This window comes from Corvus kubaryi, unplaced genomic scaffold (assembly GCF_017639235.1).
Source record: "Corvus kubaryi isolate FWS band 111438036 unplaced genomic scaffold, C.kubaryi_AGA036_p1.0 37300, whole genome shotgun sequence".
Taxonomy (NCBI): Eukaryota; Metazoa; Chordata; class Aves; order Passeriformes; family Corvidae; genus Corvus; species Corvus kubaryi.
Genome location: NW_024581093.1, coordinates 7,833,528 through 7,849,698, shown reverse-complemented (window position 1 = coordinate 7,849,698; position 16,171 = coordinate 7,833,528). Strand labels below are relative to the sequence as shown.

Below are 16,171 nucleotides of genomic sequence, written 5' to 3'. Positions count from 1 at the left end.
TGTGCAAAGTAAAGAATAAACCTCTCTCCTAGGCTTGAGAGATGTGATGTGTCCCTTCTGTGTTAATGGCTCTGGATGTAAGTTTCAAGCAAGTGTAATCTGTTGTGTCAGGGTGGACTCAGTGTTGCTTGCAGGAATATGAAAGCTGGCTTATTTCTACAATAATAGCATTCAGCTTCAATTTTTCATCCATTTTGAAAGAAAGAATGGACAAAACTGTCATGTTTTTAATGCTTTTCAATGGATTGTAATTGTTTAGACTTTTTTTTAACCTGTGTTTCCACACATTAACATAATTGAATTTATATTTTTTATTAAGTTTAAAACATAGCCCAATTTATTTAGGTAGCAGAAGGTGTGTGGGTATGGTTTTTGGCCTAGGAATATGATCTGGGACTACCAAATTCAGATGACTTGCTTTTGGCCCACATAACTGTAAAGCTCAGAGGAAGTTTTATGGTGTGATCATAAACAAATTTTCAGCACTTTGAGAGAAAAGCTCCCATTTGTGGTGAGGTGGTACATAGGGCACCAGACCAGCCCAGTTTCTCTGCAGCTGCAGCCAATCTTTTCTCATATGAAGGGGATGACTCCCACTCACACTGTCCTTTTGGTGACCAGAGGTACCGTGGTCACTATTGATCCAGCTCCACCAGGCTGGGCTCCAGCACTGAGTGACCAATGGACTCCTAGCCCTGGTTCAGGTCCCTTAAACTGCCCAGGCTGTGGTTACTAGCAGCACCATATCTCCTTCAATGTATAGCTTTTAGAGAAATTCAGAGAGAGGCATTACTGAGATTCCAAGGACTCCTTTCGAAAATTTAGCCCAAGTACTTGGTACCTCCTTGTTTTGAACAGAGATTGCATCATCACAAGTCTACTCCCTAAATATGCCAGCGGCTTGAGCAGCTCCCTGAACTTGTTGGGGTGCTTGGGGTTTTTTTTCTGCAGACATGTACTTAACTGCTGACATCACTGGTATTCAGTGAGACTTGTAACTTCACACTTCTTAATATTTTATTTTTTACAGGTTAGTTCAATTAAGTTGGACATCTTGTTTATACTGGCTTCTTGCCTGATGGCAGCCTATGGACAGAAGAGACAAGCTGCAGAGCAGCATGGCAGAATTTGATTACCTTGTCTAGAAAGAAGGGAGAGAGCTTAGGCAGAAACTGGTAAATGAACGTTGCAATGGCAAGTCTGCAAAAACATTTTCCTCCTTCCCTTCTCATCCTGCCAAATCCTTAGTTTGAATGGTTCTGCTTTATTCATCAGTATGAGTGATTCACCAAATTCAGCTCCTCATACCAAAGAGGATCCATGTTTTTACTGGTTTTGCTAAGATTTTCCTAAGCTGTAAATTGTTATTGATTTAAGTGGAAGTTAAGGTGAGCCAATAAGTTCTACTTAAATTCCTTTAGCCTGCATTGTGAATTCCTTCATGGAATGAGTCCCGCCAGGATGACAGGATTTCAGTTAAAACAGGCTGTGAAGTGATCACAAGGGAACAAGAGAAGATCTTCATTAGAGCCACTGACCCCTTGAGATAGCTGCATCTCTGTAATTACAGTCAGGTAATCAAGCATGGAAAGCAGTTCATGTGGTTTTGGCCTTTTGGAGTAGGTTTTTTTTTCCAGAAGGTTAGTTAGCTGTTGAACTAGACTCTAATTAAAAGCATGCATAAGAATAATCAGGGGAAAAACACTGAATAAAGGAAGGAAGATTTTATGAAGTGTGTCTGGGAGGAAAACCAGATAAGAACAACGAGGAAAGCAAAAATTAAGTTGTGGTTTGTCTTATAAGCCTGCATGATGTGAGAGCCTGAGTGAGAATTCCCTCAGTTATCTCAGATCTTCATTTCACCTGTGCTCAGTTACAAACTCTAATTTTTGCTGTTTCACATGGTGTAGTGGGACCATTTTTGTAAGATTTTTTTTTCTCTGATTCAAACGACAATGGCAATAAGGAAATCCAGAAACAAAAAACCAACCTAAATGATCTGCTTTCCTAGAATTCATTTTTAGATAAATATTGCTACAGCTTTCAATGGAGACCAACTGTCAGGATTCAAGAGAAACTAGTTTTAATGAATATATGTAAATTATTATGTGAAGTTCCCCATAGGGTAACTTTCCAAATCAGTTAGTCACTTCAGCAGTTTTATTCTATTTTTAAAGAAATAACTGTTCTGCCAGTGATTTACTTATAGTTTTAAAAAGACAGTTGATATTACTATCACCTTTGAAGAAATTGTAGTTGTCTGAATTTGAAAGTGTATTTTAGTTTCTAAGCAAAAGGAAGTTAAAACTTTTCTGACCATTTCTAGACTGTTCTCATAACCTTATTATTGCAAGATTTGTTGTTGTCCTTCTGTTTCTCTTATCACTTGTTGACTTGTATTGTCCTTTATTTAGTTTGCAAGCGATGCTGGAGCTAGAAGCATCTCTTTTGATCTATGATGTCTCTAGCATACCTCTGGGCATAATTATAATCATAAAAATCTTTGAAACCTTTCTGCCTGATGTCTTGTTATCACTAAAGTTGAGATGTTCTATACTGCCACTATAAAAAAAAAATTAAATAAAGTCTATTTTTAGCCTTCAAACACTCACAAAGTAATAAAAACAATGAAACAAGACTGCAGTTTACGTCTTTGTAGCATACAAAAATATCTGTTTCATTGCAATATCTTAAATTCTCCCTTAATCTCTCAAACCCCTATGAATAAAGCATTGGATTACCAAGTAATACCCTTCATCACAAGGAATTAGGCACTTTAGCTTTAGGCTCCATCTAAACCGTTGCATTAGGAGAGATGTTACTGACGTCATGTTTCCAAGTTCCTGTTGACTCACATGGTGCCTTCCCTCACCCTTTAAGATTTTGTTGAGATAAAATCTGTCTCTCATGACACTCTTAATTTTCTTTTTTTGGATGTCTTTGAGGCACTGGCATGCACAGGATTTTCTAGCAAGGAGTAGGAAACTTAGTTCCTGTTTGTGCAAGTGCCAGTGAGTCTGCAACAGAGCTTTGACAAGTTTGTGGTTGCCTTCATCTGTAAGTTTAATGAGTCAGAATAATAATTTTCTTGCAAGAAGAGGGTTTTTAATTAAGACCTTGATGTGTCTATGTCTTCTCTCTGCAATATGCAATGATTTAAAGGACATCCAGCTAATGATTCCCTCTTCCCTTTTGTCCAGCTATTATATTTTAAAACTTGCTGTGGTATCAGAGTTTTTGTACTTCTGTGTCATGAGTTGTGGGAATTATATTAGAATTTATGGAACAAAATGCATGGAATACAAGTGTGTACTCAAATCATTATTGCCTCCTCACTTCAGCAGGCTGGCACTGAGGAATGCTGCTGGCACCTGGTCAAAAACTCTCCTGATTTTGAAAGATACTCTCCCTTTTTAAGGCAGAGGAAGTGTAGGAGTCTCCAATGTGGTCTTGAACCATAATTCAGCCTTTAGTGTTTACAAAGAATCACATTAGTGCTAAAAGTTGTTAAAACAAATCTCAGTCCGAACCAATTTGCTTCATGACATGGGCTGTGCAATCTTATCCCATGAAAAGAATTGTGATTGCATTAATTTTTCTTTCATTTTTACAAATACACACGATAGTAAGTTGGATCTACAGTAAGCATGAATTCCTTTTATGTAGTATGTCCCCATAATCTGGATAATTGCTTTTGTGAAGCTGTTTTAGTTGGGTATTTCATGGCTTGCTGGACAGCTTTATCTTGTAGATTTATCTTGTAGATTTTTGATACTGCAGTCCATAACAGAACTGGCAAGAGTTGTGTTGAATTGACTTTTTTAAATTTTTTTTTTTTACTTCAGCACATCACCAAGCAGGCATTGACTGCTCTATCTACAAAACTGTCACTTGATGTCATGTTCCCCAGGGAGTTGTAATATCCTGTCACCATATACTCAAGAAAACACCTATAGGAGACCTAACTAGGCAATTTTTTATGGATCCATTGTGCTTCTGCATTTTTCTGGTGTGTTATTTTAAAATAGTAAAAGTCAAATTAACCTTATATTCTGCAACACTACTACACCTTTCACTAGGAAGGTAGTTAGCCTGAAAGTTGAAATACAAGGTTTGCAGTCTGTCCTCACTTCACAGATCCCAAACACAATGTTCTGTTTACCCTTGGCACTGCTGTAAACAAGAATCTTTCTGGTCTGCTGAGTGATTATGTAAATAGGGCTTTTATAAAGCATTTTAAGCACCCAGTAGAACAGAGTAACTTCTTTAGATTTTTTCTTTTCTAATGGTAATTACATAATTGGAGAGGTTTTGGGTTATTTTTTTCTATCTGATATGTAGATGCCAGAGTCTCCTATGAGCATTTTAACTGAAGAATCCTAAAAATCATTCAGGAAAACAAATCTCCCAGTCTCCCCGCTATTATCAGCATCCCAAAATGCCTTTGGCAATGAGTAAATGCCGAACATTTGTTATTTGGCACTTGAGTTGTCCCTTATTTCTTTGAACTCAAACATGTTGCATAAGATTGGTAAAATTATGCTAAGCTAATAATTGAAACAAACCGAAAAACCCCCATATCCTCCCTTGATCCAATCTTTCCAATTTCCATCTAAATACACTATATATATATACATTATCTATATAATATACATAATATATAATACATTATATAATAGGCCTTTAATTGTTGTGAGAAAAACGCAATCTGCTTTAAACTTCCAGTAAGTGTTACTTAAACTTCCAATATGTTTTGTCTTTTGTTTCTACAGATTTCTGTTTTGCCTCTGGAGAGTTTCATTATGGCAGCCCCCAGTGAACAATGACATCCTTTGACAAATACAGATGCCAAAAAGCCAGACGAAAACAGTGGCCTTGTTTCATTTTTACTCCAACACAGTGAAATGGTGCTCTTAAAATTTTGTTATTGACTCTCACTGGAAAAAAAACAAACTCCTGACTGGACCTTTCTTCCCTGACCCCTCTCCCAGTGTTCTTATGGATGCTTGACAGAGTGACATCATGTAGTAGGCCCTGAAGTGTTGTCATAACTGAGTTGCAATGGTTTTATACACTTCTCCATTTCCCAACAGCTTTCTGTCAGTTCTGCATTCTTTTTCTTGGGGCCTGATTTTCCCATGTTACTGGCTAGCAGACAGGCTCGTGGGCTCTTTTGTTCCAACCACCTATGAAAAACGTCAAAGAGCAGATGACCCATGCTATTTTCATGCACTCTGCATCATTATTACCACTCCCATCTACTTGGCACTCTTGGTAGCCTCTCTTCCTTTTGCTCTGATTGGCTTCTTGCTCTGGTCCCCACTCCAGTCAGCCAGAAGGCCCTATATCTACTCCAGACTGAAAGACAAGAACCATGCCAATGGAGCCACACTGCTCACTGAATGGAAGGCTGCAGGGAGTGGGAAAAGCTTCTGCTTTGGCAGTGCCAATGTTTGTCTGCTGCCCGATTCTCTGGCAAGATTTAATAACATTTTCAACACACAGGCCAGGGCTAAAGAGATTGGCCGGAGGATCCGGAATGGGGCGAGCAGGCCACAGATTAAAATATACATAGATTCTCCTACCAACACCTCCATCAGTGCAGCGAGTTTCAGCAGCCTGGTCTCCCCCCAGGCTGGAGATAACCGTACTGTTAATGCTGGCATCAAAAGGACAACATCAATGGAGTATAAAGGAGACAATTGTGGCTCAAACAACGGCGAGGAGAGCAGAGAAGATAAAGGTGGAAGTGGAGAGCCACATGAGGGAGAAGAAAACACTTGCATTGTCCGTATCAATGGAGAGGAGAATGGCCACATGTCAGACACGGAAACAGACACCATCAATGGCCAGGCTCGTGCCAGCGGCCCAGCAGAGCCCTCACTGGAAGGTGATGCAGAGATCTCGAAAACACCAAACCACAAACAGAAGGAAGGAGATTCTGGGAGTTTAGATAGCTGCTCTGCCTCACGAGAGTCCCTAGTCAAAGTGCGTGTTGGAGATGGTACAGTGGACCAGAGCACTGTCAACAACAAGCTCCTCTACAAAGCTTCAATCATGAAGAAGACTTCAGTGCGGAAAAAGAAACACACAGATGAGACCTTTGATCATGAGATCTCTGCTTTCTTCCCTGCCAACCTGGACTTTCTGTGCTTGCAGGAAGTGTTTGACAAAAGAGCTGCAGAGAAATTGAAAGAGCAGCTCCATCACTATTTTGAATACATTGTCTATGATGTTGGGGTCTACAGCTGCCATGGCTGCTGTAGCTTTAAGTTTGTGAACAGTGGTCTACTTTTTGCCAGCCGCTATCCTGTTATGGATGCTGCCTATCACTGTTACCCCAATGGAAGAGGAATGGACTCCTTGGCTTCCAAGGGAGCCTTGTTTCTCAAGGTAAGAGGCTTTTTGAAGCTGTAAATATTGACTGTACATGTGACAAGTTATAAAGTTACATTGTTTTCTCATTTCTTTAGACCTCAAAGAGGCAATATTCAGATTGAGATTTCCTGGTATAACCTAATGGGTTATTGATATAACCATATATGGATTTGTGGCCTGTGTTAAAATGATGGATGTGTGTGAAATAATGATGGACTTTTGGAGGCAGAACTCAAGTATAATTTCAAGACTCAAAATTTGAAGTGGTTTTCATGAATTTCTTTACAGAAATCTTTGTAATAAAATGCGTAGATTCTAAGCTTCATAACGTGAGTACAGTACAATGGGCATTACTGTTGGAAACCAGCTTGTGCTCGTTGTGTGTTTGTCTGGCAATCAAAAGACAATCAAAAGTCTAAATGTCAGTATAATAAAACTAAAAGAATTGCAGTGACATGTATGGCTACGCTGCTCTTTTGCTTGCAAAAGAATTAGTAAGGAGAGATATGAAGAAGAGTAAACAAGACAAACATGCCTGGGACACTGGGGAGTGCAGAGCTTTTTTGCTTCATTAACACAATTTACTTAAATTAACTAATGGTAGAGAGAACAGGAAGCCTGAGGTTATATGTCTGTAAATCATGAAAAGCAGAAATGAAAGTCTGCATGCAATGATTTGCTTTTCCAAGACTAGTAGCTGTTTATGCTTGATTCTTGGGAGAATCTGGCTGTGCTTTTTCTGAACTGGAACGTGGGCTCTTCTAATTTAATCAAGAATCAAAACATTTTGCCAGAGATCCAAGTCTGTAGACCCAAACCTAGAAAGATCTGAAAATCTCCAGAATACTGAATTTCAGATTTTGTGATTTTGTCACTGTTTGGAATGGGTTTGACTAACATACCTGAACATCTTTTCTAATATTGGCAAAGTACATCAGATGCTCAAATTATATGTTCTTTCTAGTCACAAGTCTTCAACAAAAGGCATTAAGAGCCGTTAAGGATATGGATTGTGAATAAGGATCAGTGGGAGGCTTTGTACCCCATCTGTAGTTTTTAAACAAAGCAAAAACTTTTGGTACTGTGGCTTGTGTAAAAAAAACCCCACCCAAATATTAGATTTTTAGGTCTGATGATAGTTCAGTATTTCATATACGTTTGACATAGAGAAAAGCCAATCCCTATCTGAATACAGGTTTCCAAAAACTGGGTCTAAGCTCTCTATGTTGCACTCTTATGTGTTTCTAATCAGCAACAATTTATTTTTTCATCATAAATTGCTGCAAGCAGAAAATGAACATAGATGTTGTGCAGTATAAATATTTCTAGGGTCACAAAGACTACCCTTGAACATATGCATATATGGGGGATTAAGAGATTAAAACCAATCTGTTTTTAACTGCCCATTGCTGTGTCATTGATTTGCCACCCTGCTAGGCAGGCTGCAATGTCTCCATTTCTCTTGCAGAAAATTAAACCTCTTTTCAAGATTCCACTGGGATGATGAACTTAATTATGGATCCAAGTTGTTAAATAATGTTACAGTTGAGCAGAGAATAGAGGCCAATTATTATGAAGTTCCAAAGATGACTCCATTCTTTTAAATATAACAGAATTCTGCCCAGCCATAAGAATATTTTTCCTCCTGTCTGTGTCATTCTGATGTAGGTTCTTCATACCTAAAATATTTTTCATTCTGAGTTAAGTCTATCTTGACATGAATTTACTTTCTATCCTAATTGTACATTAAATGACCAGTTGTACATAGGTCATTCTTTGATGACAGCAACAACATAAAGTAGGAATAATTATTTAATTTTGTCTTTGAAATAAGGTAGGTTTAGAGGTTGTTTTTCTTGATGTGGTGCTTAATCAGCAGCTCAGTGGGTGTGGACTCCGGAGACAAAAACTACATACAATAAATAAAAGCCTGGTTTATTTTTGAAGTCAGGGAGAATCAATGCACTAACCTTCAGAAGCCTTGAGCTCTTCCACTGGGGTAGCAGGAAGCTGGCAGAGGGGATCAGAGCTCTGGTTGGCAGGTGTTGTTCTGGCCAGTACTCTGCCATTCCCAATGGACAGCCCATCTCCCTGCTTCCAGGTGGGACTTTTACTGGCTCTTACAGAATTTTGAATGTGTGTAATACCAGCCAGACCTACATTAGAGTTTCTCTGGTTTTGAAGAAAGCAAGAGAGCCTTGTAGAACAAGAGTGTCCAAATTGCTTCCCACTCCATAGTGGCATGGAGCTGAGTCTCTGTCCGATGCAAACCCTGGGTTTTCAAGTTCCTGATTCCTGTGGAATGCAGCGTTCCCATTTCTGAAGTAGAAAAGGCATCAATTGAGTTTTGTTTTGGAAGGATTCTTATGAGGACTGTTCCCCTTACACAGCTTCCATATCTGAGTAAAGGAGCAGTTGTTCTCTGTGCTGATTAAAAGCCAAAAGTTGTGGAAAGAAGTTGAGGGGAGAAGACTCACATGTTTTGAAGATATGGATAAAGCCAGTTAGTGTTTCCACTCATGGGAAGGATGAATCCTTTATTCCAATTATTCTGAACCTTAAGAAAGACCCAGCTCTAAATTCAGAAGAACATTCAGAGAAAGAATCTGATTAATGTTTAATAAGTATGATTGTCTCCTTGCTACAAATATAACTGTTAAGGAGATAAATTAAAGGTCTCAGAACTAAATATTTGAAGAAAGTTGAAATAATTTGAAAATGACAAAACTGCTTAGGGGGACTCTGTCACAAAACAGATCCCTACTGCCCTGGTTCAAGTGTTTTGCACGTTTTTTTGCTTTTGAATGGGTCCTGTTTCCAGTGAATAAGAAATGATTTTCCACTGCCCTCATCTTCCCTGCCCTGTCTTCACTATCTATATTGTAAAGTTCAGGTAGAGATTTGGAAGGATTTGAGAGATTTGCTTAGTCATACAAAATTATTTTACCTGAGAGACTTACAGAGCTCAAGGATTATTATTATTAGTAGCTGTAATAACAATCAGCTCTTACCTACAGCTTTTCATTCCTACATCTCAGAGTGCATGATGAAGAAAGGTCAATATCTGCTTAATAGAAGGGGAAACTAAAGTACAGGAAGGTAAAGTGATTTGATTGTGGCTTAACACCTAGGGTGTCACAACCAAGGAGCCAAGCTGGAAGTTACAGAGGCTTTTAATGCTGTTTCATACTGCATAACAGCTATATGGAGACCTCTGCCTCTGTTCTCCTCCTAAGGTTGTCTCCCACAAAAGGTGCTACTGCTGGCATTTTCCTGACAGAGGTCAGACTGGTTTTTCCATCTGTTTATGCTGATGCTTTCCAGGTCAGGATAAAGACATGAGAATGACGTAGTTGTGAGGAGCTATTGTGTGAAGTCCATTTTCTGCAAGGCTGGAGGATTAATTTGCATTTAGCACTTGGAACTCCTCAAACTCTACTAGTGTTTCTAACTCCAATCTGAGGGTCTCATTGGCATATAAGAGAAACACAGTCACAGAAAAAAGCAGCATATATGAAGGGGGAAAATGTCACATCCAAGTTACAGTTTCATGTCTGAAGTGTTAAACCATTGTTCCTAGTTGCCATTAAAGACTCGGAGGAGAAGTTAGCAAATACAGAAATCATCCAATCCATTTTCATACTTTGACAGTCTGGGCCCTTGGGAGACTCTGCCGTGACTCTCTGTTCTAGCGTAGCATTTCACATTAATTTAAAACGCCAAAGAGAAGAGCCCTTGAGTCTCTTTGTAGGTTTTATAACTCCCATTGTCTCTGCTGCTGCTCTGCTGCAGATAGAGGTGGGAAGTGGGACTGGTGCAGATGCTGTGCTGGTGACTGGCTCTGAAGAGCTGGCTTGGACAGGTCTGTCTGTAACGTGGGGCAGATTGCAGTGGCCTCAGCTCCTCTGCAGCTGCTGGTTTGACACACACATAATCTTAATGCACCGTGGTTTTGATGGATTTAAAGGGAGTTATAAAATACGCATCCTTTTCAGAAACTGGATGTTGATTTTACAAATCAACATTGTCAAATCAAGTTTAAAAGGTGTCAATGAGTGCTGAGCAGAAATTGTGTAATGCATCACCTGTCTGTAATTTACTAGAAGGTGTCAAAATGTCAACATCCTTCTTTAGACAGAGGATTTAGTGTGGAGCCTTAGCTATGCTCTACCATGGATGCTGTGTTAGTTTTGGACAGTAATGCAACAAAACTGGAAAGCATCATTAACTTGACCTGGTGAGTTTGTCCATGTTTTCCCAGGTGTAGCCATCTAATAAAAACTCACTTCTGCTGACAAAATTTGCCTCTCTTATCCTTAAATTGTAATAGTTGTAACTGTAATGTAAATCTGAGATATCCAAGGGATGTAGATGCACAGAGTAGGGAGGTGAGTGAAAGAGGCATCCTTCTCAAAATGGCTGTTAACTGAGAGAGAGGTTTTGAAGGCTTCTTCCTCCCAATGGGACTGGGAGATACAAAAGTATGTTGTGTAGAAGGCACAGTTCTTCCTACTGTTCCTAGTAGGAAGCTATTCTGGGTTTTGGCATCTGCCAAGAGAGTCAGTTTTAGCAAAAATAAGAATTCTTAGTTAAAACACAGTATGCGAACATAATGCAAAACTACAGTCTGATGTGGGAAGTTTCAACAGTTAATAGTGTTCCTCAAAACCAAAAGGAAAAAGAATTTCTTGTGGATTTTGCTAAATTTCTGGAAGAACTTGTGTTTAATTAATATTAATTCCTAAGGTTATTAACAGATTTACTTTTCAAATTCTCTGAAAATGAAGGCTGTTCTCAGGGAGCACAGTAATTGTGCAGAGAACGTGTTATTATTCATTGCTTAAAGGAAACCTAGCAACCTTTGCTTTGTGTGCAAAGCTCAACTTGTTTTCCAAAGAGCTGATATGGTAGTAACAGATGGTAGAAGGAGCAGCAGCTCTGATTGTGAAACTGCTTAGAAGCACAATTTTTACTGTTCTCTCCTCTTGAGGAGCCTGCTTTGTGTGAGAAAATGAGGGTTCCCTGAATTAACCTCTGTGATTCTCCATTTTGATATTTCTGATGCCAGTGCATTTTGCTTGGGTAATGAAAGCTGCCTTTGCTGTCCCAAGCCAGCCCATGTGTGCTGCGGCTGGGACTGAAGGGGCAGCTGCTGAAGTTCCACGCTGTGTTGAGGGGAACATTTTGGACCTCAGGAGTGCACAGGAAAGGGGAATGGCTGCTTTCTGACCCCAGTAAAAGAACACCTAGAGTTTTCAGTGGTTAGATTTCCTCATCCTTGATCAGTTCTCCAGTATCTACAGCTATCCCAAGATGTATAAAAGAAATGTCTAGTGCTGCTCATGCATTTATTTAGATTACTCTAAAGCTGTGACATTTAAGGCAGGAGGGTAACCTAAACATTTTCCATGTGCTGAGTTTCTGCTGTAAAATGTTAATGCAGGAATTGGATGGATTCCAATAAACTGACTGCCAATTTTTTAAAAAAAGAACAAAAAGACCCTACCATGGCACTGTACCATGTTCCTTCACTTTGATATAATTAATGTTATTAATCACAGTCCTTTCCCCCTTCATTAATGGGAACAAATAAAAACTGTTGTGCAGAATGAAATACAGATTTGAGAAAATGTGAGTTGTGGGCTTTATCCTCTTTAGAAAAGAAAGAGCCCTCCATTCGTGGCACCAGTTTATAGCCACTTTCCCTCACATATAAGCTGAATGAAGCCTTGCCAGATAACACATTCTGAGGTCATGGAACAGTAATTGTTGTCATGTGGCAGGTGGGAAAAATGGGATTCTGAAATAATCAAGTGCAAATGTAGCTAGAAAGAATTGCAGAGCACCAGGCAATTTTGAGCTGACTTCTATAAAATTTTTAACTTCTTTAATATACTTAAATAACATGTTTATAATAATAAATTAGGGATTTAACTAATGTGTCTTCTTTAGGAGCTGCTACATATTTCTGAAGGCAAAAGGCAGAGCTGTTAAAGGACTGAAAATAAGATAGATTTTTTGTACCATGTCTAAGCTAACCAAAAATACATCCTTCTTGGGAGTTATGACTAATCTAAGTCATCTCTGTGGGACAGGAATGTTTGAAGTGGGAATGGGAGCAGCTGCAAGTTCTCCTTGGCATCTTCTCTTAACAGTAACAGGAATGAAGACTTGGGCACAGAGTTTGACTGTTCCAGTCAGTTTCTTGATGCCGATTCTCCTGCTTGTATTGGAAATCTGCTGAAATGGGAAAAAAGTCCAGGAGCGGTAGATACAATTTGGAAGATTGCACAAATGTTGTACTGGAAAGAAAACAAACTGTATTTTCCATTTCTTTCTCTTCTCTTCCTCACTGTTTGCTCATTATAATTACATTGGATTACATAATGGCATCCCCAGTGCAGTGGAAACAGGGAGGACAAAGCCTGTTACCAGCACATCTCAGAGCACCCACCCCAGAGGCCTGAACCCGGAGTGTGTGTGGAAATACCACTCCTTGCACATGTGCAGTTGCTTTATCCACGGTCATTCAGTTGAATCTCAGGCTCTTTTTAAGGCAGCTTCCCCTGAACTTAAAGAATATTGGCTACATATGGTAAGATGAATATTTCTGTGGGAGTAAGTCACTGTCACATTGACTGTAAATTCTGTTTCTGTGCCCTGCACTTACTCTCTGTCTGGGGTGTTCTACTTCCAACACAAAGGGTTACTCAAGGCCCCTGTGCAGATGATGTTCTTTACAAATGCAATGTTCATGGTTTTGTTTTTAGGGAGAGAGGGGTTTTTTCCCTCAGATCATGCAGGGGTGCTTTCAGCCTGGTTAGTTTTTCTTCATAATATGACCATCTTTAGTGTGGTTCCTGTCATGACTGTGAATTAATTTCCTGTAGAGCTCTGTACTTTGGTGACTTACCCTCTTCAGAAGAGCAATGCAGGGAGCAGTACTATGGTTCATGTTTATTTCAGTGGTGAAATTGACACCTTCATGGTCATCTGAGCAGATGAAACAGATGGTTTTGCTCATTTACAGCCCAAGATGTGATTAAACTATACTGGCTGAAGCTAGGCCGTGGAGATCCCATCTGCCTGAAGGAGTCTCAGTGTTACAGGCAGGTTATTTACCTTTCCCAGATCTGTCTTTATTGGCCACATAGAGATTCTGGGGTGACAGACTTTGTGAGGAACTTCTTCCAGGAGTATGCCAAAATTTTAGCTCTCATACCACGATTTGCTTCCCCTGCAGAGAGGGGCAGTGGTATATGCTTGGACTTTTATGTAAATAACTCCTTTGTTTTGGAGGGTACGCACTTAAGAAACTATCTACTTTATTTTGGATTTTTTTGAATGGCTCCCTCCTGGCAATATGAAGCCTCTAGAAAATGTCACTAAAGATTAAGTTCTACTCATAACAAATATTTTGGCTTTGTGTACATATTATTGGTCAGTATTTGAGACTCTAGACTGGTTCTTTAATCAAGTGAGATTTCTCATGCACAACTCAAATTTTTAACCATTAAAAGCATTTCCTTCCCAGCACTGGATGATTTACTAACACAGCAATGACCTGTTTGAAGCTGTTTTTCAAGGTGGTAAAGAAATGCCCCAGTCTCAAGGTAGCATTCCCATGGGTTTTGTTTAAGTATCCGTTGATGCTTTTCTTGACATCCAGATGTGATAAAATTGTTTTGCACTGCTGGAACAGATGTGTGTAAATATAAACTCTTAAGAGACAAGGTATTTGTCAAGCTTGCAGCTTTGTATACTTACTATGCTACCATATGGGAAACATGAGATGTGCAAGATTTCCAGTTAGCTCAGGAAATTCCCATGATAGCAAGCAGTGTGATTGAATTTAAAGTTATTTTCCCTTGCTGTAGCTCTAAAATTTCAGCTCTTGCTACCCATCAGTTTTCTTTTCCCTGTCAACAAGAATCTTTCTGCCATAACCTTGTTGGCTTGATTTCTTTCATGAGCAGTTTATTACCTGATCCCAGTCTCAGTGGAGGACAGACCACTCCTCAGTCATACAGGACAAGCTTTTGCAAAACAATTCTAGGAATATACCCATTGTTGCATAGCACAGCACAGTCCCAGTGTGGTCTCTCCAACAGATTGCACTAATGTGCCACAGCATTTAGATGAAATCTTTTAATAAAAAGTACTTGATGTCAAGTACTTTTGTGTGCTTGACACAGCCAGTACTTGGAAAACAAAAATTCAGAGTGATCAGTTTTGCACTTACTTATTTCATTTACAGATAGGGGACAAATATAAATATGTAGCAGCAGAAACTGGCATTTTGGATTCCAAACACACCCTTAGTAGGATTTCCCCCTTAAGGAAAAAAGTCTCTTTCCCATCTGTAATGAGCTTTTCATGCCCCCCTCCCAAGAGCAAACAAAATGTAGCGGTCAGTGGTGTAATAGGGATCTGAATCCACTCTTAGCTTCTCAATGTTTCACTAATTTGATTATTACAAATGTAGTGAGAATTGGAATTTATCTTGCATATTTCAGCATAATTTTGAAAAATGCTAATTTTTTATGTGAAAATTGTATAACTGGGACACCTTATTAAACCACAAATAGGTTCTCTCAGTTTTAATTTTCCTCTAGGTAACACTAGAGTTTAACAGGTTATCACATACCTTGTTCCTCCTGTAACAATTACCCAGTTTTAAAACATTGGGACCTTATATTTAGATATTATCTTCCTGTACATTTCCATACACACAGAAAAGCAGCTCGTGGCACAACTGAGACTGGCTGATGATTTTTAGAAAGCGGTATCTGAAGTAGGTCCCTGCAGAAGGATGATTCCATAAATGTGTTATTGACACACAGCTACCAATGTAGAGCAGCTGAGGTGAACTCAAGTCAGGCTTATGGTGACAGAGCCACTTTGGCTTATTTGTTTACATATACTTTCTTTGTATATGTGACTGTAGAAGTTTCTTCTGTGTTAAGCAGCTAAAATTATATTTGTGAAGTGCTGACTTGGTTTGGTGGAAGTAGAGCCTTCCTGCCAAGATCCACGTTGGAGGCTGAGCTGAAGGCTCAGTGTTGTCTTCCTGTGACGCTGCCACGTCGCTGCCCCGGCCGAGACACCACCATCTAATGTACCCTGGAAAATGCAACAGTCTGAAATAGCTACAGTACTTGGCCACACAAAAGAATGTTTTTATGCAGAATTATAGGGCTTGGAATATTTCAGAGGTCAAGTAGGTTTCCTGTCTGCACAACCCACAGTCCTTGTCCATCTGAGAAATACCAAATTAGACTGAATAAAGAGATTTTTCTTACAATTTTACTTCAGATCATATTTAATACAGTAGTGCCTCTATTGTAGCTGGGGAACTGACTAGGAGGCTGCAAAGGTATTTGTTTACTCTCCTAGGAGTTGTCACAAATATTTGCCTCCATTATGATTATACACCAAATATATTCTGTTTAGTGGTTTCCATCAGTACTGCCACTCAAAAGAAACTGCAAACCCCTAGAAGTTAAAAAAGCTGGAGGAAATGTGAAATCTGGGAGACGAGCTGCTTTGGATGCACTTCCATACTGGCACTTTCCAAGGAAATTCTAATTATGTTAAGGTCTTCAGCTCTTGCTTTTGAGCTTTATTTTTTTAATTAGCAGGGTGTTTATGAAAGCCCCTCTCCTTTCCCCATGGGACTGTGTGTTCCAGCAGAGCCCTGGGGCACCATCCCTGTGGGCATTTGTGGCGCTCAGCCCCCTCCATACAGCACAGCCAGGCTTTATCCTGGGCCATTTCTTGCCATTCTTTGAGA

At 39.4% G+C, this 16,171-nt stretch overlaps 1 protein-coding gene across 2 annotated transcripts in view; it reads left to right on the top strand.

Moving 5' to 3' along the window:
* The window catches only part of SMPD3 (sphingomyelin phosphodiesterase 3), a 104,760-nt gene that overhangs the window by 63,812 nt on the left and 24,777 nt on the right, over positions 1-16,171 (top strand). For both annotated transcript variants that reach the window (XM_042027457.1, XM_042027458.1), the window contains one exon: positions 4,773-6,393. In XM_042027457.1, the coding sequence (XP_041883391.1) occupies positions 5,062-6,393 (1,332 nt within the window). In that variant the 5' untranslated portion in view covers positions 4,773-5,061. The remainder of the gene's footprint in view (positions 1-4,772; positions 6,394-16,171) is intronic.